The following is a 22,201-nucleotide window of genomic DNA, read 5'->3' on the forward strand; positions in this document are numbered from 1 at the left end:
CTCAGAAGCCTCCCTTTGGCAAATGGTATACGTTTTTGAGTTAAAGACCTGGATTCAAATCTTGATGCTTTCGCTTTCTTCTTGCTTGACTTTGGAAAGTTATTTAACCTCTTTGGGTCTCGGTTGAGCCATCTGTAAAGTGAGGCTAATAGCAGCCTATAAAATTGTTGAATTAAAAGTCATATAATGTAAAACGTCTATCCCACTGCCTGAATACAGCTGGTCTGCAATAAATAGTAATTATTTTCAGGCAAATGCAATAGGCGGTCACCATCACCAACTTCCGGCTTTTAGGTCACTCTTTTGAAAGTTGCCCTCGCTCGCATTCTTTTTTTCCTCCTCTTTCTCGCCCCTCCTACTACCGTAAATTGCCTTCCAAAGATGTCGTAAAATGTTTCTCCCCGCCCTCCATGTGGCGAAAACGCAATCACACTTGACGGCGCGAGGTGGCTCAGCCGCAAGATGGCGGCGCTGGCGGAGGAGCAGACGGAGGTGGCGGTCAAGTTAGAGCCTGAGGGACCGCCGACGCTGCTACCTCCGCAGGCGGGGGACGGCGCTGGCGAAGGTGGCGGCGGCACTACCAACAATGGCCCCAGCAGCGGCGGCGGCGGGAACGTTGCGGCGTCGTCGTCGGCTGGCGGGGATGGTGGGACCCCCAAACCCTCGGCGGCTGTCTCCGCCGTTGCCCCGGCGGGAGCAGCCCCGGCGCCCACCGCTGCTCCCGAGGCCGGCGCTTCCCACGACCGACAGACTCTGCTGGCCGTGCTGCAGTTCCTACGGCAGAGCAATCTTCGCGAGGCCGAAGAGGCGCTGCGCCGTGAGGCCCGGCTGCTGGAGGAGGCAGTGGCGGGCTCCGGAGCCCCGGGAGAGGTGGACGGCGCCGGCGCTGAGGCGGCTAACGCGCTTCTCAGCCGGGTCACAGCCTCCGCTCCCGGCCCTGCGGCCCCCGACCCTCCAGGCACTGGTGCTTCAGGGGCTACTGCCGTCTCCGGCTCAGCAACAGGTCCTGCGGCTCCGGGGAAAGGTGAGCCGTGGGGTCCCGGGAAGGCAAAGCCAGCACGAAGTGGAGCGAGCCGGCAGTGCCGAGGCTGGCAGGCCTGCTCCTCTGCGGGCTTGTTTTGAATTTCCTGGGCCCGCCTCTAGGGCCACATGCCCGCCCCTTTCTGTAGTGCGCCGGCTGCGCAGTCTAATCCTCTTGCCAGAGCTGTCAGTTCCAGCGAGAGGCTGAGAGCTGTTGAGCAGAGGGATGTATGGGAAGGATGGGCTCGGAGACGCGGGGACCTTCAGGTTTTGGTCCCCTATACTCTTATTGGGGCTCTCGAGCCTTAAGCAGGTCTGCGTTAACACTAACAATATTTGTACAGTTCTCAGCGTACGTTAAGTACTATAAACGCTTTAGGTTCTATGTTCTAATTCTCACAGTTCCACTGTAAAGTAGACATTACCTCTGTTTTAGAGATGAGAAAACAGACTGAGAAAGGCCAAGGGACTTGCTTTGGACACACAGCCAGGGAGTGATGGAGCATAGTGTAGTAAGGTCAGTATTTCTCAAAATACAGGCTGACTACCACGAGTGTTAAATCTTTTGGGGAACGTAGATTCTTGGGCATCATTTCACATTTAGCGAATCAGACCCTGTAGAAGTGGAGCCTCAGAATCTGAATTTTTTGAATAAATCCTTCCAAAGGGTATCGATTTGTGGCTAAGTTTGAGAACCATTCATTTAGGACTAGGCATTAGACAGAACCCAGACACAAGAGATTGTGTCTCTGTTGCTTTTACTTGTGTGATGCTGATTAAGTTATTCTTCCTAAGATTGAGTTTTTTCCTCTGTTGAATGGGTTATTATGTGGCTTAGAAATATGTAAAATGACTTGCATTGAAAAATTTATGCCTAGGTATTCATTCCTGACATCTGAGGGTCCCTCCCCCCTTTCTCAACAACTGTTTTCACAAAGTCTATGCAGTAAAACTCATACCCATATAAGGTCTTAAAGGTGATCCTGAGCCAATAATAAATGTTTGTTGAATTAAATTATCTAGTACAGAGCCTCTAGCCAAATTAATTTGTTTTCTGAGACCTAATCTTTGCAGTATTGTCAGAAGTGAAGTATAACTACGTAGCATGTAATCCATAAATATATGTGTGTGAAAATGTGATTGAGAGCAATCTTTTCTGAATGCTGAATTTTGTGAATGAACTGTAAGACAAATATAGTATGTCGTTGGTCATTTTTTTTTTTATAATCTCTTATCTCTTCAGAAACTTGACCTATATTTTAGATCATAACTCAGAAACCACCGAGGAGGAAACAGCCACCAGAGTAACCAAAAGAATTTATCTTTTTTTATTTGCGTGGCAAAGAACATAACAGTACTATAATTGCAATTTTAAAATTTCAACAATAAAGCTGATTCAATTGACAGCTATTTCATTGTATTGCTATATTAAAAATAAATACTCGTTTTCTGTCTGGAAATGGTGGTTCTGGAAATCATTTTAAGCATATTTGTTAGAAATATAAATAAGGCATGTCCTTTCCACCCTTTAATATGCTTACATTTTATGAGGAATGAGGGATGTACACAGATGAAGGATCAGATGTTACAGAAAAGGTATACAAAGTACTTAAGTAGCTCAGAGAGGGATATTGCTCCAGGCCATGGCTTGGTGGTGGTGGGTGCAATTTGCACTAAGCCTTCAGAGGAGTTTGGTATAGTTTTTGATTCACACATCCATGCTTTATGAAGTTTTTCTTTACAATAAGGTAGCTCAAGGGAAAATATTGTATCTTTTGTTATCGATTTGAAAATTTTAAGATACTGACAAGCTGAAGAAGTTTTGGATGAGTGACTGAAACAAAGTGAAAATCTAAGAAGCAATTTAACTCTGGACCTTAACAAAACAGCCCTAGTCACTTGATGTATATCAGGGCATTTTTTTGAAAGTTGTTTTTCATTTTTTAAACAGTTGGAAGTGTAGCTGTGGAAGACCAGCCGGATGTCAGTGCTGTGCTGTCAGCTTACAACCAACAAGGAGACCCCACAATGTATGAAGAATACTATAGTGGACTGAAACATTTCATTGAATGTTCCTTGGACTGCCATCGGGCAGAGTTATCCCAACTCTTTTATCCTTTGTTTGTACATATGTACTTGGAACTGGTCTACAATCAACACGAGAATGAAGCAAAATCATTCTTTGAAAAGTATGTCATTTTTTTATATATCTTTAGCACATATACGTGTGTGAATATCTACACGTGTGTGTATATAGTGTATCTATATGTATATAAATATGTAGTAGATACATATCAATGACCACACAATATAAGAGTGCAACTCAAATAGTACTTTATGAAGGAGAGGTTCCTGATGCTATGAGAATCTAAAATGGGGAGTTTGATCTAGTATCTATGTGTATATAAATATATATGTAGTGTGTACATATCTATGACCACACAATATAAGATTACAACTTAAATAGTGCTTTATAAAGGAGAAGTTCCTGATGCTTCGAGAATCTAAAATGAGTTTGATCTGGTTAGAGAAGTCAGGGAAGGCTCCCAGAGAAAGTGGCCCTCTGTGGTGATAGGGATCATGGTAGATACAGAGATGAAAGAAGAGCAGTGTGGCTGGAGCAGAGTATGGGAGTGGGGTGTAGTTCAAAGTGAAGCTGAACAGCTGGTTAGGGGCTGGAATAGACAGGATCTTAGGCTTTGTTGAAGGTCTTTGTATGCTAAGATAAGTAGGGGGTTGTATTGGGTAGGATTAGATTTGGCTGAGATTCACTGTAAACTCAAACAATAATGGCATAAATAAAATAAAAGCTTATTTTTGTTCTTATCCCAGGAGCAATAGGAAACTGTGTTAGGATTAGAATAGACTGAGAATCACTGAAAACCCCAACAATAGAGGCTTACATCTGATAAAAGTTTATTTCTTTCTCTCATGAAGTAGGCAGTCCAGGACTGGTATGGAGTCCTTAATCATTAGGGACTCAGTTGGTCTTGATCGTGTTGTTCTACCATTCTTCTCATGCAACTTCCACCAGTGGCATGAGATGGCTATCTGTCTCTAAGCAGTCACATCACTGTTATAGTTAACAGGGAGGGCACACATCCTTACTGGAAGCTGCACACACTTTTTCTTTTTTTATGTCATTAGTCAACAGCCCCACCTGCCTACAAGAAAGGTAGGAATGTGCTATTTACCTAGGTGCCATTGTACTCAGCTAATATTCAGGTGTTCTATTGTAGAGGAAGGAAAAAAATGAATATTTGGGGACAGTGAGGCATCTCTGCTACAGAAGTCGTTGAAGGACCTTATCATTATTAGATTCGCATTTTGAAAGGATCTTTATGCAGTGGGGGAAAACAGACGGTGGTGGTCGGACAGAGTGACTATAGACAAACCAGTTTTGGAGGTGATTGTGGTTTTCAGCTGGTGAGGGGAGGTGATGGTGATGGTGCAGTGTATGATATTATTTCTCCTTCCCCTGCAGATGTGTGGAGGTGTTTTTGGTTGTCATAAAGAGTAGGGGGGAGGAGCATGTGCCTAAGAGATACCAAATGTTCTACTGTGCAGGTAGTCTCACTAAGCAGAAAACTGTTCTGCCCCAAATGCCAATAGTACCCTTGTTGAGAAACACTAGATTAGGGTGTGATAGTGATGGTGAAAGGAAGTGAACATACTGGTGAGGCATTTGGTGATGGATTGGATATGGAGGTGAGAGAGATGAAGGTATCATTGATAAACACTAGGTTTCTAGCTCCCATGGCTAGATAAGGGTGCTCGTCACTGAAATAGAAAACCCTGGAAGGACCTGTTTTGTCAGGTTGTGGAAAAAATCGAATTCAGATTTGAATATGCCTTTGACTTATTTAAAAATGTGAAGTTGTTAGGTGGATGATATATAAGGCTCTAGAGCTCAGGGGAGAGGTAGAGATGAGCTATAAATTGGAGTTGTGTACAGTATTGATGGATATGGATGAGATTGTCAGTGAGGGTCATAAAATAAGTCAATGAGAAGGCTAGTATCTCTAACATTTGAAGAGCTATAAACAGAGAGGCCAGAGAAGTAGGAAGGAAACCGTGAGAGTGTTGTTATAGAAGCCAAAGAAAAGTGTTGAAGAAGGGAAGTAGTTATATCTGAATCCTGCAGCCTGACCAGAATAAAAGGTTTTCATCCAGCAAAAAAAAAAAAAAAAAAAGAAGAAGAAGAAAGAAAGAAATGAAAGTGGCAGTGCTTAATAGTTTGAGAGCTCTTTAATTTAGTACAAGCAATAGACCCAAAAGCCAGGACTTGTCAGATAACACAGGTAGTGGAAATAGAGGAATAATAGAACTTGGGACTCCTGGCTTTTAAGCCTTTATATTCATTCATTATTCCATGATGCGTAATAGAAGGCATGTAGAGCAAATGTTCTGTCAGTGTTTTTGAAAAGGAAAAAAGTAAGGTTGATAATGATGGAACTTCTACCATAAGCTAAGTTTTTAATGGTATTGCATCAGTAAACCTCTTTCTCTTCCAGTCTCATGGTATAGCCATCTCACATAAGAAGCTGAATATCATAGGGGACTCTGTCTTCTTGTTATGAACAGTCTCAACCCTTGTCTGAATCCAGTGCTCAGATGAGGTTATGGGCAGTGACTGATACAAAAAATAAGAGAATAATATTTCTAATTTCTTTCAAATCTTAGACGAAAACCCTTAGTTCATGTCTTTTTTTAAAAAAAAATTAATTCGTTTTGTATTTTTTAAATGTATTTATTTTTATGGTGACATTGGTTAACAAAATCCAGTAAGTTTCAACTGTACTCCTTAACAGTAAGGCATATATATATATATTTTTACACTGTGTGTTCACCTCTCATAGTTATATTTCTTTCTGTCACCACAGTTCATGTCTTTGTGAGTAATAATAGGGTGACACAGGTCACAATTTAGGAATCTATTGGTTATGTGTCTATCAGAGTTAAGGCCCTAATATGTTTAGGCATTGTTTTATAAATGTTTTGCATTGTTTGCTGCTCTTAGTGCCAAATATATGATCTTTAATTTTACTTTATTAGAAAAATTAGGATTTGTACACAAAAAGTAACATTTAAATTTACTAATTGTCCACAAGGCTGTAAAGCTTTATTTACTTGCCTTTGGTGATGGTGAGTAAATGGAAGTGCTCATTCTTTGGTATCAACATTTGTTTGTTCTTTACTCGTGTTATTAAAATACTGATGTTTAACAAGTATGTCTGGTATTAAGAATATAAGAAATCATTAAAAATGGTGGGTTTTATGCTATGTATTGATTATTGTTGAGAGGCTGGGTGACAGGTACATTGAGTTCATTATATTAATTTCTACTTTTGTATGTTTGAAATTTTCCATAAAAAAGTTTTTAAAAGTGGGTTTTGAGAGAACATAAAATTTAATAAAGCAAAGATTTTAACATTTTCAAATGTCTACCAATGGTAGTATTCAAAAGAGACTGTCTACCAATGGCGGTATTCAAAAGAGACTGTCTACCAATGGTAACATCTTATCTTTCATTCACTGCTGGTATTTATTTCTAATTCTCTTAAAATGTTTATGATATATTTCATTAGAGAGTTAATTGTGGTCATTTTAAGGGTGAATTCAGAAACCAAATTGTAATTATTTTGAAATGAACTCATTTCTGATCCTACAGCCTAGTCCAGGATTATTTAGACAACTACATTGAAAATATTTTGGTATGTTTATAAGTATATGGGGGAGAGGCAGATCCCGTAATAATTACATTGAAAAATGACTTTTTAAAATCACTAAAACAGGTTCCATGGAGATCAGGAATGTTATTACCAAGATGACCTACGAGTATTATCTAGTCTTACCAAAAAGGAACACATGAAAGGGAATGAGACCATGTTGGATTTTCGAACAAGTAAATTTGTTCTTCGTATTTCACGTGACTCGTATCAACTCTTGAAGAGGCATCTTCAGGAGAAACAGAACAATCAGATATGGAACATAGTTCAGGAGCACCTCTACATTGACATCTTTGATGGGATGCCGCGTAGTAAGCAACAGATAGATGCGATGGTGGGAAGTTTGGCAGGAGAGGCTAAACGAGAGGCAAACAAATCAAAGGTATGGGAATAAACCTAAGAACTATGTAATGCAGATTATGAAAATTTGTAGCATTTCCATCTACATGATTTACACATTTTTCTTATAGCTAGTTTGGGAATAATTTTACATTGTATACTAAGTTTCATGTTCTAAGGATGGTGTATATATCAGTGAGAATTTGGGAATAGTTGCATTTAACAGAACCCTGACTACAATTGTTGAAACAAGTAGGGTTTTTTCCTCACACAAAATGAATTACAGAGAAAGGCCCTCCTGGGCTGGCATGAGGGCTCCACAATGCCAATGACCCTAGTTTCTTCTCCACTATCTTTAGAATGTGGCTGTCTATGCTCCCAGATGGCTCTTGCAGCTCCAGCATTGCAACTGCATTCCAGGAAGGCAGAAGGGGGAAGACAAAAGGCATATTCCTGCTGACTCTCTCTCCCTTTTTATCAGGAAAACAGTACTTTTTCTAAAACCGTATCCTGTATATTTCTGTCTATATCAGCTGACCAGAATGATATTATATGACCATTCCTAGCTGCAAGGGAGCCCAGAAACAGAAATTATTGAACCAAGCATATTGCTGCTCCAACAAAATCAGGGTTCTGTTAGTAAGGAAAAGGGGGAGATAGGCTATTGGGTAGACAAGTACAGAATCTGCTTTAAGATATAAATTACTATATTATAATTGTGATTCATTTTGTCAAGATATGAAACAGATGTATTAATGAACAAAAAGATTAATTTAAAAAATATTGGCTCTTTTCACTTGTAGGTATTTTTTGGTTTATTGAAAGAGCCAGAAATTGAGGTGCCTTTGGATGATGAAGATGAAGAAGGAGAAAATGAAGAAGGAAAACCTAAAAAGAAGAAGCCTAAAAAAGATAGTATTGGATCCAAAAGCAAAAAACAAGATCCCAATGCTCCGCCTCAAAACAGGTGAGGAAAAAACTTCAGGAACACGTGTGGAGATATAAGCTGATGTGTTTTATAGGGTTCAAGTTTCTTAATAGAGTAATTTCTAGTCTGTTTTTCTTTCACAGAATCCCTCTACCTGAGTTGAAAGATTCAGATAAGTTGGATAAGATAATGAATATGAAAGAAACCACCAAACGAGTGCGCCTTGGGCCAGATTGTTTACCCTCCATTTGTTTCTATACATTCCTTAATGCTTACCAGGTTGGTAAAATAATTGGGTAATTTCTGTTTGGTAAATCATGTCAAAATGGTGGTTTACCATTAAAAGAAACTTAAATATATTAACTGAAATAGATTTTCTTATTTAAACTTTTCATATAAATATAGCTTAGAGACAGCCATTAAGAAAGGAGAATTAAACACTGCTATGAAAAGATAGCAGACAATGTTTAAAAGAACTTAGGAACTTGTAGATACCAGAATCTTACGTATATGTGCTACTCATTTCACTAATTAGAAGTCTGTTAGCCTTTGAGGAAGAAACTGAGTAGTTCATCTCTATTGACATTAGTTTAAGTACTTAGATAAACTTAGTATTTCTTATTAAGATTTCTACATTCCTTTATAGGCTCTTTATAATAGGCTGCCGAGGATGTATTTAGTAAAGTGCAGAAATGATTAACATTTGCTTCATATCACGCACTCCAAATTTGCATGGAAGGTAAATGATGACATGTTCACAAAGAAAGTGATTTTGAGCAGTTGGTTTCATAGAAGAAAATCTCAGATGATCTATTACAAGAAAAATAGCTATCATATATCCTCTAAGATGTGATTGTAATTGTCTCCCCTAAAACAGTATTGTTTAGTATAAAGCCTCCTCTTTTTTTTTTAAAATTTTTGGCAGGGCCTCACCGCAGTGGATGTCACTGATGATTCTAGTTTGATTGCTGGAGGTTTTGCAGATTCAACTGTCAGAGTGTGGTCTGTGACTCCCAAAAAGCTTCGTAGTGTCAAACAAGCAGCAGGTAACTAAGATGACGTGTCAGGAGGTAAACTCATTACTTTATACCAATCTTGATTCCATGGAATATACACAAGAGATTGTGACCTTTACTGACTTTCACTAGATTTTACCTCAAAATACTAACATTCTTGACAATGAAAAGTACATTGGAGTGGCAATCAGGAGATCGGTTTAATTACTCTAGGCCTCAGTTTTCTCAGCTGTGGAATGAGGGGATTAGGCTACAAAACTCCTCACGGTTAAAAATCTAACGTTTTCTGATTGTTTGCTTGTGAATTTTAAAAACCTTTAGTCTACAGCCATGCCACCCCGAACACGCCTAATATCATCTGATCTCAGAGGCTAATTAAACAGGGTCAGGCCTGGTTAGTACTTGGATGGGAGACCACCTAAAGACCGGGTGCTGTAGATGTAAAATAAAATAAAATAAAATAAAATAAAATAAAATAAATAAAAAACTAAATAGTGGGAGAATGTTTTCTGTTTTAGCCATAAAAATGGCTAAAAAAAATAAGGTCAGTATTTCAAAGAGCTTCTTGCTAACTTGTTTAAACAAGATAATACATTTTCAGTAATTTAATATTTCTTTAGTTTTCATTTTTGTGAAACATTGTGATAGATAAACTTGAGTTTTCAGTCCTAGTTCCAACACTGAATAGCTGTGTACACTCTGGCAAATTAACTGTTCTGAAGCTGTTTCTTCTCCTATACATTGGGATAGTATCACTTAACTTAGGGGCATTAGGACAGTGGGTGGTATATAGGATGAATTGTTCAAATGTTAGTTCTCCTGAACTGTGATGTATTGCTTTAAGATGTTTTAATGAATGTACTTTTAAAAATCGGTATTTCTGGACCATTTTAGATCTTAGCCTAATAGACAAAGAATCAGATGATGTCTTAGAAAGAATCATGGATGAGAAAACAGCAAGTGAGTTGAAGATTTTGTATGGTCACAGCGGGCCAGTCTATGGAGCCAGCTTCAGTCCAGATAGGTAAAGTACAAACAATAAAAATTAAACGCTACTGTATTATATTGAAATTATGTAAAAGTTAACTACTGGAAACATTATGCAAATGTTGCAAAAATTCCTCTTAGAAAAATCTCATGGCTGCCTGTCATTCATTATCTTGCCATTTTAGAATCTTGCCATTTGCTAATTCATTTTGGGGTGCCGGTTTAAAAGAGCAACAAAATATATACCCAAATTTACAGAATCAAGATGCACGCTTCAGGGTTTGTTGGTTTTAAAAATTAGCTTTAGTTTTGTATAATCTTAGTAGGGGTTTGATTTGCTTCTTTGGGTTTGTGGCTACCGCTGTCTTCCATCATCTTCAAATTTACAACAGATTCCTGATATGAAAGGCATATTAGTTATCAACTGAAGAAGAGTATTTTGTATTTATCACACCATCTGTATCTTCCTTGGATAGTAGCTTTTAATCCATCAAGATTTTCATCCTTATGAGCCTCTGAGAATGAGGTTTTTGTTGTTTGATAGGGTTTAGCCAGAGGATACATTTTTACTTAAGAGGAACTTTTGATTTCAATGAAAGCTATAATACTCTGAGTAGTTCAGCTTTTATATTTATCCATGAAAAAAGTAGAGTCTTATTCACATGTCTATAGTGTTTTTTGTTTTTGCTTTTTTTTTTGGTCAAAAAAGGCATTTCCTTTTAAATTCTTAAACAACTCATACAGGATAGGAAAATAGCATTTCCATTTTACAGTCAAAAATTGTTTAGGTGTGACATCACATTTCTTAGAAGCCTTTCTCGGTTGACCTTATTTGACCATACTTTTTGTCATTGTCCTTTTTTTTTTTTTTTTTTTTTAAGAACTGTGATTTTTCCCTGAATAGATTTTTAAAAATAATCTAAACTCATTCAGTAGTTGCTCAGTAGATGTAGGGTGTCATGGCTAATGTTAGTATTTTTAACTTTTGTTACCTACTGTGTGTTTCATGTATAAATTGCAAGTGAGAATGTAGCATGTCAGCTATATTTAATATAGTCAAATGTACAGAGAAACTGGTCAGGCAACTAAAAGTTACTCTGATAATCAAATATATTACCTTCTGTTCTCTCAGGAACTACCTGCTTTCCTCTTCAGAGGATGGAACTGTTAGATTGTGGAGTCTTCAAACATTTACTTGCTTGGTGGGATATAAAGGACACAACTATCCAGTTTGGGACACACAGTTTTCTCCATATGGATATTATTTTGTGTCAGGGGGCCACGACCGAGTAGCTCGGTAAGAACGTCTTATGACTGGGTCTGTTCTAAGAACAGAATGGTTTCTTGTTGGGAATTACAAACACCAGGCAAACTGATTTTCACTTCTGTTATTCAGGATCAACTTTTTGAGGATGTCAGCCTTTATAGCCCCCTATCTGAAAACGGATTTGGGAAGGAGTATTATTCTCTGTAACTATGTCTATGCCAAGAGTCCTGAGCCCTGTTTTCCTCAAGTTAGCTTATTAACACGTTGTCTGCCTCCCATCAGCTATTCTAACCTTGTCTTTAACCACTGTAGCACCTTTGTTTCCATCATTTCCTTAAAAGCTCAGGATGAGGTAGCTCAGGTGAGAAACTACATGATGGCCAAAACTTTTCTATGGGTTAGACTAGGAGTTGGGGTAAGAGAAAGAGGTGGGGGTGGGGTGGGCATATACAGAGAACTCAATAAATTATAAAATTAAAAAATGTTTGTACTAGATCAACTTAAGTTTTTAAGAATGTTATTTAATCATTCCTTCTTTCCCTCAGGGAGCCCCATTTGAAGCTTAACATTTCACAGGGATATTTATTTTGGATAAAATTTTCACATTTCATACTTAACTATTAATTATCTTTTGCTTTTAATAAAATTTTTAAAGGCTCTGGGCTACAGACCACTATCAGCCTTTAAGGATATTTGCTGGCCATCTTGCTGATGTAAATTGTACCAGGTTCCATCCAAATTCTAATTATGTTGCCACGGGCTCTGCAGACAGAACTGTGCGGCTCTGGGATGTCTTGAATGGGAACTGTGTAAGGATCTTCACTGGACACAAGGTATTTTTACACCTTGAGGTTGCTTTTGAGATAAAAATATTTTAAAAATTAACCAGTGACCCATTTTAAAGATACTATTCATAGCGCACTAAACTTAAAAATTCTGTCTTTTTTTCTTAGATATTTTTAGCCTTACTTTTGACCCTTTCCATGGACTTTTTTTCTAGGGACCAATTCATTCCTTGACATTTTCTCCCAATGGGAGATTCCTGGCGACAGGAGCAACTGATGGCAGAGTACTCCTTTGGGATATTGGACATGGTCTGATGGTTGGAGAATTAAAAGGCCACACTGATACAGTCTGTTCACTTAGGTTTAGTAGAGACGGTGAAATTTTGGCATCAGGTAAATGATTAGAAATGACTTTGTGGTAAAGGGTCAATAGTATGTTAAAACACTGAGTGTTGACAACTGCAAAGTTAAGTTCTGTTTTAGGTTTTGCTTTGCTTTAGCCATGATTCCAGAGTGTCATCTTACTTGTATATTGACTTCTCAGGATAAACTACTTGAAATGCTCCTTTAGAGGGAATAGAGCTATTAATCAAGTTTAGATTTTTCACCAGCCATATACAGTAAATACATAAAGCATACTTGACAAAACGTCAGAAGCTAAATATGGTAGATGCTAATAAATGGTTTCTTTTGACTCTCCCTTAGGTTCAATGGATAATACAGTACGGTTATGGGATGCTGTCAAAGCATTTGAAGATTTAGAGACTGATGACTTTACTACAGCCACTGGGCATATAAATTTACCTGAGAATTCACAAGAGTTATTGTTGGGAACATATATGACCAAATCAACACCAGTTGTACACCTCCATTTTACTCGAAGAAACTTGGTTCTAGCTGCAGGAGCTTATAGTCCACAATAAACCATCGGTATTGAAGACCTTTTGGAAGCTACTGTTTGAAAAAGGGAGACTAAAAGCAAATACCTCAGTGATTAATATTTAAGCTACAAAGAATGTTTTGTCTATATGGATCTGGAAGTATGCTGCTTGGAAAATCTGAATAGGACAGTTCCACATTTCTATAGCAACCACATTTAACTAATTTCCGTTAGTTGAATAAGAGGTATTATGTTTGTGGAGGGGACATTATGGTGCTTTGGATTGTGTGGAAACTATGCATTTTCTGTTCAAATCCTATTTTAATTTATTATGTTCAGAAAAAAATTGATTTCAATAATTCATCTTCTAGATTCAGATTGAGTAATATAATACCATCTTGAATTTTAGCTGAAGAATTCTATGAGCATGTATGTTTCTGCTGTAAAAATGTAGTTACTGTATGGCACTCAAGTACTACTTTAAATGATCCATCAATATCTTTGCTTGGCCCATGACTAGTGGAATGTATATAACTGAGTAAGGTGAACTACAGTTCCGAAGAGTCAGATAAAGTACAACCATCCACGGACACCTGAGTTTACATCTGTTAGATTTTGAGTGCTTCTAACCACTCTATAAACCAGGTGAAAAAATTTAGCTTCCATGTTCTACTTCAGCTAAAATGGCTATACACAACCTAGTACACTTGAAGTCAGACAGACATTTCAGTTGCTTACCTCCAGTACTGAGCCTTGCTTTGGGAAACTAAAAGATTCAGACCAAGTCACTGCCAGTTTTTTGCCTTTGTTGCATTTTGTACAGTTTTTATATTTTTGATATCTTGTAAATAAAGACAACCAGCTTTTCCAGGTTCATAATTTATTGTACAAATTGAGTATCACATGATGAGTTGACATTAACTTCTCCAGCTATGAACAGATGAGGTACAGTTTAGAATCCTATTAAAAAAGAAAAATAGTTTTGGCAAGAATATGTTTTAAGACATTCAGTAAATTACAAGACTATCTATGAACCCTCTGAAATTGAATGCAGATCCATCAGATTGTCAAAGGAGTCAGTTAACTCCCTCACCCCAAATTAAGGTGTCTCTCAACTAAAGTCAATTTAACCTAACACTCCACCTTTAACAAAAGAGTTGCCCACAATTCAGTATGATCCTAAATGTACACTACTGGAAAATTCGAGTACATAAACATTTTAATCAGCAGAAAACAGGTATGAATTTGTTATGTAATATCTGAGACAATTTCTCCATTTGTATGATGGGGATTTTACAACTCTCAAAGTTAGCTACCTAACATGGAAAATTAAACAAAACACTATGTATTTGTCAGGACTAAGCCATGTACCACTGCATTCTGGGATATGCAGTCCCCTAAGGACTGGAAAAGCTCTTAAAAGCAGAGGGAAAATTTTGTTTGTGGAGACCTAAATTAGATAAAAGATCTGTTTTTGGGTTTTCTGTATATATCTACTGCCAACACAAATATTTGTTCACTCAGCACAGACAAATGGGGATTGGGAGCACTATAAGAAGCAAATGAAGTCTGGGGCTTTAAGGAAAAGACAGAACTGTTTATAGAAAAATTTCAAACTAGCAAAAAAAAAGATATAATTGCAACTGATTTAAAAGGCTGGCTAATAATTATTACATAAAAAGCTTATATGAGAGAAATAAGGTCTTCACAAAGACAAAGTCTCAATGTTAAATGAGAAAAACACATGAAGAGAATTAATAAAAATACAAAAAGGTAAATGCAAAAAATGTTAAACATCAAAAAGACACATTTTTATTCGTCAAATTAGCAAAAACTAGAAACATTCAACATTGGGGCAAGAGAGAACTCATGAAGGTGGGTGCCCCACAATCCTTTGGGAAACAACTTCAGCCTAAGAAAACAATCAGATATAGACTTCATGCTCAAAATCAGGCATTGTAATGTTATTTCCATTTAAAAAATATCTAATAGATTTCCTCTGCAAAATCATATATCCGTGAGCACTCATTCAAATGAACAGAGAACAAACTTGTTATAAGACAAAACAGTCATGAATCATTGCCAATGAAACCCAAAGAAAATACACAAAATTAATCCAAAATGTTAACTAAAATTGTCAGGGTAATAGGATATGTATAATATTTTTTTCTTGTATGTAATAAATTTTGAATAATGATAATTTAATCAGGGAAAAAACCATAACATCAAAATGGCCAAGTTACAAACTTTTAAATAAATGTCAACTCCTTACCTTTTAAGGTGCTTTCACAGCAGGAGTTTTTTTAGGTCTTAACTTGAAGTATAAAACAAGCAAAGCAATGCTTCCATATGTGGCCAATACACACTGAAAGAAAGAATAAAGTAAACAGGAGTCGCTGATACATTATTCTAAAATATAACTGCTTAAAGGTATTAATACTTACATTCATTCTACCTGTGAGCGTATAAGAGTTGAAATATTTCTTGATGCCAGTGAACTGGAACTGGGCATCAGCTTCTGGACCTGCCATGATTTCAATCTTAGAAAGAAAGCAACAATAAATTGGTTCAGATGCAATTTAAAAAACAAGTTTATGTTTAAAAATGTGAAAAGTCATCGCATGTGAATATGTTTTTTATGTATAGTCTTGCCCAACATAGCAATAGCAAGCAAATTCTGGAAAAAGCCTTGAAGACAAGAGAATCTTCTGGAAGGACTTTACACAACACTCCAGAATACATGCCAAATCGCTCAGCATAGGAAGAGAACACGTTGTCTTTAAGTCCACCCTCTGACTCAATATTGCTTGATGTTTTCATTCTTGGTTCTGTATCATAGTATAATGTACATGGAATTAATCAGTTTTAAGATTAGCTGAAAGTTGGAGCTTGTGAAACTCCAAAGTTTCTCAGAGGGGTAATCACTAACTAAACAGCTTAACTTGCAACTGCTCCTATAATTTTTAAAACCTCCATGGGAAGATGGTGAAGGGATCATTTACGAAATGGAGTTGACACGTAGCAGCTATTGGTAGTAGTGGGGAATCCTTCCTACTCCTTACACCAAAATAGAGAAAAGATTTAAATATAAATGGTGAAACCAAAAAAATCCTGGAAGAAAACATGGGTGAATATTTTAATCATTTTACGGAAGGGAAAATAAATAAGGACAAAAAAGGTGAAACAAAAAGAAAACCAACCTCATGATCGAAAGAAATGTAAAATGAGACTGGCAAAGATAAAATTATGATAATAATCAGCAGTAGCAAGAATGTGAAAATAAGTGTTCCCTCTGTTCCCTAGAGCAGGGATCCCCAACCCTTAGTCTGTGGCCTGGTACTGGTCTGTGGTCTGTTAGGGACCAGGCTGCACAGCTGGTGAGCGGCGAGCAAGAGAAGCTTCACCTGTATTTGCAGCCACTCCCCAGTGCTAGCATCACTGCCTCAGCTCCACTTCAGATCATGAGGCATTAGATTTTCATAGGAGCACTGGTCCCTGGTGCCAAAAAGGCTGGGGACCGCTGCTAGAGTGTAAACTGGTACAATTTCCTAAAGTACAATTTTGTGGTATCTATCGAATTATAAAATTAGTATACCCTTTAATCTAGTTGGTTCATTTGTTCTCCAGGAATTTACCCTTATAGAAATATTACAAAGTGGAAACAAAATCTTTGTGTAATGTTAAAAAAAAAAAATCCTATTTCTGGATAATGTATTATAGAGCACATCAATGGTTCTCAAAGTCTGGTCCATAGACTAAGCAGCATCAGCATCACTGGAAACTTGTTAGGAATGCAAGTTGTCAGGCCTTACACCTCAGGCATACTGAATCAGAAACTCTGAAGCCCAATAATCTGTTTTAATAAGCCCTCTAGGTGTTTCTGATGCAGGTTCTGATGTAGTAACAGAAAACCCTGGAAGAATATTTCGTTAACTTTTCATAGAAGTTTTATCTATAGTACCTATGTAATTTACAAAGATATGTCTCTCTCTTATAATGAAAAATAGCAAAAACATATGCAAAGGTCACCAGAACAATGCTTGGAAATTCGTATGTATGACCACCTATCTACCACGACCGACGCCACGCCGAGTCGATTGGCAACACAGACGAGCCGGTCGAGGTCCGGTCGAGATTGGTAGGCAGTGGCAGTGATACAGCTGGTTCTTGATGAAATGGAAGAGGGAGAGATCTGTGAGGAAGCCATTGCTATGGAAACTGGCGCAACTGCTTACCATTCAAGGGCCTTCAGAGGCATTCCCGAGCATAGAATTGCCAATAAAAATTTTGGACAAATGACCTTCATTTTGAACGATGTTTCAAGAACATTCTTAGAGCAATGAAGGAAATCCAAACTTTCTTGGACCCCCTCAGTAGCCTTGGCCTGTCCAGCCCAAGTAGGAAAATTGCCATTAAAAGAAATCTTTGTGATGTAGGTTTTATATTAACTGTTTCATTTTTCTAACTTGTTAAAGGCATACTCCCCCTACCCCCAACCCCCCAATTCACCTTCATGATACATTTTTAGAACCTCATAGTATCAAGCAGGTTTCTAGGAGAAACCCTGCAGAAAACAAAAACTTCATTGTGGAATTAACCCCTATTACCTTGAGCCTAACGAAAATTTTAGGATGACATGGTGTGCAACTCAAACAATTTAAGGTGCTTTAAATTTCCTGCTACACAATATGAGAAGGCTGATGCTTGTGATGTTCCACAGAGGACTAATTCTGACTGAAGAGAATGGTATAGGAACTGTGATTTAGTTTGGGTCTTAAAAGAAGGCTCTTGAGAAGCTGAGATGAAACGGAGTGAAAAGTGGGATGTTGCTGGTGAGATAAACAATGCAAGCAAAGCTTGGAAACACTTAGGTATGCGCTCTTCAACAAACTGTTGAGTGCCTCTGTAGGATAATTGAACTGAACCTTGCTTTCTATTTGAGTCATGTTTAGGTTTAGAAAAGCATATTAATGAAGGAGAAAATTATCTAAGAATAAATTACACTAATTATTACATAGCAGCCTGTGGGAATGTCTAAGCAACAGGGTCTTCACTTTTGTTTCTAATTTAGTGGCAAATAGCTATTAAATATAATTAATTCTTCCTCTATGCCTCTCTTCCCTTGTAAAATTGCATTTCAGAAAAAGCCCAAAGTGCTCAATTGCCTTGGCTACTTTGTCAATACTGGTGTCTTCCTGTATGACTGGGCACCTACCTGGAATGGTGAGATCACGTAGTCAAGGAGGCAAAAATGAGCGAGAGTCGCTCAGGTACAAAAACCAGCCTCCTGAACTTCCAGTTTACAGTTCTCTGTTCTGGCTCCCTCCTAGGAAAGGCCTTCCAGTTGACAGAACATAGTGAAATGAAAAATCTAACCGGTTTACCGCGGGCCTGGCGAACTGCAGGGGCCGGGCCACACGCAACACTCGCTTTGACAAAGGCTGCAGCCTAGCTAAAGGAGGCCTGACTGGGCAGCTTCCTTAGCACACCTCAGTGTAAACAAACTGCTGTGGGCATACAGAGAAAAAGAGGTTAATTCGGTTAGAGGTGGGGTCAGAAGCCCAGGTTCTCATCCAATATTACGTCACTGGGTGACCTTGGGAGACTTACTTCGCTGCGGGCCTCATTTTCCTCCAATGGAAAATGCAATCTAAGGGTCTTCGGGAGCTATGGGAGCCTTTGGAGGCACCTACACGCCTCGCTCCGAGTATGCCCAGCCACTATCCGATCCCTCGCGCCCCGGCCCTCGTGATCTCTAAGTCCTTTTCCATTCCCCACCGCTCTCGTCCCCCAAAGCGAAGCCGTCAAGATGTTCCCAGATCAGGAACGGTCTGGTCCTAGGCCTATGCCACAAAGCATAGGAGCGAGGTCCCAGCCCAAGTTCCCTTCCACACCTACCTTGCAAAAAGCAAGAATTCCGCAGGCTGTGTCCTTCAACTTACGAAGCTGCCCCTCCGCCCGGCCGGAAGAAACCGCCTTCCCCGCACGCGATCAATCGGCCTCAGCGATTCAGCCTTTGACATCGATTGGCTACGGCTCGAAGTCCCGCCCTTCCGCTTCCGTAAATACCCTCCCCCTGTGCGGTCCTAAGACCCAGCATAACAACGGAAGCTGGGCGTTGAGCCCGCCCACGCTTCCGGGAGGGCTGCGTTGGTCTGCGTGTGTACGGGTCTCCGCGTGTGTGGCTGCAGTGGCGCGGCCTCTGAAGTTGAGGGGTGCTGGCGTCGGGAGGCTGGTGAGTGAGGTCAAAGACGAGAAGGGAGGAAAACTTGTGGCTTCTAAGTCTGTCCCAGGGCTAGGTCCCCCGGGTCCCTGCCATGCGCCCTCGGTGCTGGCGAGTGGTTCAACCACTGCAGCCTGGCTCAGAAGCCAGCTCTGCTCGCGTGGGTTTTGTTACATCAAGTTCTGTCTCCGAGAAATAACTTAAATTCCTTCTTTGTCACTGGATCACCTTACTCTTTGAAGCTTCGGTTTCCCCTGGTCTGAAATGAGATTAATGATGAAATTCCCAACAAACTAGATTCCTCTGCACTTCCCTATTTCTATGAAACATACACCTATTCTTTTAAAAATTTTCATAAGAGTTTATTTCAGCCAAAACTAATGACTTACGCCCAGGAGCAAGATTTCCAATGCTCCCAATATACACACATTCTTGATTCCAAATACTAGGCTCCCTCTCAGTGGTCATCTCCATTACAGCCTCAAGCCTTAACTGCGTTCTTATTCCGAAGTCTTTCAGAACCAGCCCCTCCTGTCTTCAATTCTCACTTACACCTACCTATCTATGGTTCTCTTGGTTTTGTTGCTCGATTCTCGAACTGAGAGACGGGACACCAAGGCAATAAGCTGGAAGCAGCGTTTATTGATGCCTGCACTGGCTCAGCAAATTCTTATCCAAAGGCTGAGCCCTGATTGTAACATAACGGGCAGTTTTATACAGTCTTGTCATTCCTACACAGCTACAGATATAAGGAAGAACATTGTTTTATTGGCAAACTATGAGAAAACTAATGTTAGCTGGAGAGTCATTGGAAGAGGAGGGCAGTCAGGAATGAACTTGTTCAGGCAGGCAATGGCCAGGCAGGGTCAGGCTGCCACATTTCCCTCTTTGATGCTCAGACCCAGGACTGGGTCAGAGAGCTTCATCTCCTTCTAATTTTTGGTTTAGAGACTGATACCTCCTTAGCATGAGGACTTTTGCCGCAGTTTTTCTTTCTACTATAGCCTCTGTGATGGAGATGGTTGACCAGATAACAAGAGGCAACAGACATGGGAGGAGGAGGGAGTTCCCAAGGAGTAGGAGTACTATCCCAACTAAAGTCTTAAAACCACCGAAAGTGAAGAACCAGCCTTCAAAGAAGTTACTAGGGTCCCATTCTTTCCAACTTTGGATACACACATGAGCTATTTTCCTAATATTAGTAGCTATGGCAGTCAGGGCTTTGCCATTGTCATCTATTTTGAGGCAGCAATCAGTCTGGTTAAACTTTCTGCACATTCCTCCTTCTGCTAATAGATAATCTAAGGCTAGGCGGTTTTGATAGACAGCTGACCTCATCTGGGATTGTTGCCTGGCTAGAGGCTCTAAGGCAGTTGCAGTCTCATTGTTTATGTCCTCAAGAACTGCTTGTAATCTAATGATCCAGTTAAACATGTATATGGGAGTTTCTCTAACTCCAGCTCCCATCTTTGGCCCAAGTTGTGGGGCCATAGCATTGGATAATATGGTGGGGTGGCCACTTATCTCCCCCCTCCATGTTTGTTGACCCCCTATTTCAAGTGATCTCTAGTTCTGGCCTTTAAGTCTTGATACAGGGGAACACCTAGCTCATTTCCTCCTTGGTTAGGTAGAAGGAAGAAACCAGGCTGAACGCTCCCAGCGGTGCAACTTCTCTTCCAGTTCATCAGGAGTTAAGCCCACTTTCCACAAATCCAGGAGTCCATGGGGTGCTTTCCAGCTTTTGAGCTGGTGGAATTGAGGTTTTTTTAGTATGTACTAATAGCTGGGATGGCATGGAAGGGGTTAGGAACAATGCCATTCTCTGTAGTACAGTTCGTGACAGTCAAGTTTTGGTTTGAGAGAGTGACACAAGGAGGAGTTAGCTGCATTATTACTGGGCCAATAGCAGGAAGGAGCCTTGGGCCATCAGTTTAGGTCTGTGATTTAAAAATAGCATTCTTTTACATGGGGTTTCTCCAACCCACTGAATGTATCCTGGACCCATCCAGCTAAGACAATCTTCCCCTGCCACTTCTGAGGAGAGGACCGAGCTCTGGGGTTGACCCTATTTGCGGCAAGCCACTGTGTAGTTCCACTGAAGGAGGTGAAAAGCGTCTAGGCCAATTTTCTCTCATGAGTGCTCCTCTACAAACCCAGCATTTAGTGACACCAAGTTCATTGGCTATCCTCTCAGCTAGGTCAACAAAGAGGTTCTTCCCTAGAGTTGGGAGGTCTAGGTTTTGGCCCAAGTTGGCCTTTAGCTCATCATACATTTGTGAGCTTTGGGGCCTAGGAGACGGTGTAGGCTTAGGTGTAGTTGAATTGCACAGCCATTGGACAAATTCTTCGACTGCTGGGCCCTCTGCATGGTTATGAACCTCTTCTCTGCTTGAGGTCCATTGCCAACATACCCAAGTTTCCCCTAATGTTTCAGGCTCTTGGCAGGATTGGCTGCTCTCAGATTTAACCTTTCTGTACTCCATCCCATATTGGAATCCCCAGTGAGTGCAGAGCGTGGCGTTTAGGGCACACCCTTCAGGTTATGGAAGTGAAGCCAGTGGCAGGCAGTGTTGGACCCTATCCTGTATCTTTGCATACAGTAGGTACAAGGGGAAGAAGTGGGGAGACTGGTGTCAGACTTGTCATTGGAGGGTGGGGACAGGAATTGAGCAGACCGTTTCCTTTCTGGGCTGAGTTGGTGGTGTCCCTGCGACAGGTGGAAGTCGAGGTATTTGACTCTTTTCTTGGCAGATTTGAGCCTTCCCTGTAGAGATCTTTAACCCACTTCCCAGAGGGACTGAGGAGTAGATGTGTTCCTTGCATGCATTCCTTGTAGGTCTTTCTTGTTGAGAAGTGGTCATCTCATACTGGAGTAATGTACAGCTGTGTTAGTTTGCTGGGAAGGCCTTTAAATCCGAGGCTAGAGCTGTCCCAAAGATAATCAGGGAGTTCTGGAACTCCCGAGGCAGCCATGTCCACATCAATTGGTCCTTGTGTCTGCTTTCAGGACTTTCCCATTAGAAGGCA

General features: G+C 39.8%; 3 protein-coding genes across 7 annotated transcripts in view; 2 read left to right on the top strand and 1 right to left on the bottom strand.

Annotated features, from left to right (window-relative positions):
- The first annotated feature begins 431 nt into the window (after positions 1 to 431).
- Positions 432 to 13,827, top strand: TAF5 (TATA-box binding protein associated factor 5). 2 transcript variants are annotated; one of them, XM_016154488.2, is made up of 11 exons: positions 432 to 1,024; positions 2,972 to 3,209; positions 6,816 to 7,131; positions 7,892 to 8,055; positions 8,160 to 8,295; positions 8,942 to 9,062; positions 9,927 to 10,056; positions 11,152 to 11,316; positions 11,942 to 12,119; positions 12,287 to 12,464; positions 12,777 to 13,824. In XM_016154488.2, the coding sequence occupies exons 1-11, from the start codon at positions 463 to 465 to the stop codon at positions 12,992 to 12,994; spliced, it is 2,406 nt and encodes an 801-aa protein (XP_016009974.1). In that variant the 5' UTR covers positions 432 to 462; the 3' UTR covers positions 12,995 to 13,824. The 2 variants fall into 2 exon arrangements, with proteins under 2 accessions (XP_016009974.1, XP_016009973.1); XM_016154487.2 differs by having other exon boundaries at positions 445 to 1,024; positions 8,142 to 8,295; positions 12,777 to 13,827.
- ATP5MD (ATP synthase membrane subunit DAPIT) lies at positions 13,815 to 18,993 on the bottom strand. Of its 3 annotated transcripts, none has more exons than XM_016154489.2 (4): positions 18,850 to 18,993; positions 15,396 to 15,491; positions 15,224 to 15,316; positions 13,815 to 13,911 (listed from the first exon to the last, which is right to left on the bottom strand). In XM_016154489.2, exons 2-3 carry the CDS (start codon positions 15,480 to 15,482, stop codon positions 15,227 to 15,229), a joined length of 177 nt encoding a protein of 58 aa, XP_016009975.1. In that variant the 5' UTR covers positions 15,483 to 15,491; positions 18,850 to 18,993; the 3' UTR covers positions 13,815 to 13,911; positions 15,224 to 15,226. The 3 variants fall into 3 exon arrangements, with proteins under 3 accessions (XP_016009975.1, XP_016009978.1, XP_016009977.1); XM_016154492.2 differs by lacking the exon at positions 18,850 to 18,993 and adding an exon at positions 18,167 to 18,432; XM_016154491.2 differs by lacking the exon at positions 18,850 to 18,993 and having other exon boundaries at positions 15,396 to 16,050.
- A 57-nt stretch (positions 18,994 to 19,050) lies between these two features.
- Positions 19,051 to 22,201, top strand: part of PDCD11 (programmed cell death 11) — a 41,200-nt gene continuing 38,049 nt past the window's right edge. For both annotated transcript variants that reach the window (XM_016154483.2, XM_016154484.2), the window contains exon 1: positions 19,051 to 19,186. The gene's annotated coding sequence lies outside the window, so the exon portion shown is untranslated. The remainder of the gene's footprint in view (positions 19,187 to 22,201) is intronic.

Source organism: Rousettus aegyptiacus, unplaced genomic scaffold (genome assembly GCF_014176215.1).
Source record: "Rousettus aegyptiacus isolate mRouAeg1 unplaced genomic scaffold, mRouAeg1.p scaffold_m13_p_6, whole genome shotgun sequence".
In the NCBI taxonomy this organism is placed as follows: domain Eukaryota; kingdom Metazoa; phylum Chordata; class Mammalia; order Chiroptera; family Pteropodidae; genus Rousettus; species Rousettus aegyptiacus.

What these genes read in the sequence shown, in the direction of transcription:
- TAF5 (XM_016154487.2), top strand. Translation starts at nt 463, where the DNA reads ATGGCGGCGCTGGCGGAGGAGCAGACGGAGGTGGCGGTCAAGTTAGAG. An exon ending in GCAAAATCATTCTTTGAAAA is followed by an intron (nt 3,210 to 6,815) that starts GTATGTCATTTT and finishes TCACTAAAACAG; the next exon opens with GTTCCATGGAGATCAGGAAT. An exon ending in GCCAGCTTCAGTCCAGATAG is followed by an intron (nt 10,057 to 11,151) that starts GTAAAGTACAAA and finishes CTGTTCTCTCAG; the next exon opens with GAACTACCTGCTTTCCTCTT.
- ATP5MD (XM_016154489.2), bottom strand. Translation starts at nt 15,482, where the DNA reads ATGGCAGGTCCAGAAGCTGATGCCCAGTTCCAGTTCACTGGCATCAAG. An exon ending in CGCTCACAGGTAGAATGAAT is followed by an intron (nt 15,317 to 15,395) that starts GTAAGTATTAAT and finishes TCTTTCTTTCAG; the next exon opens with TGTGTATTGGCCACATATGG.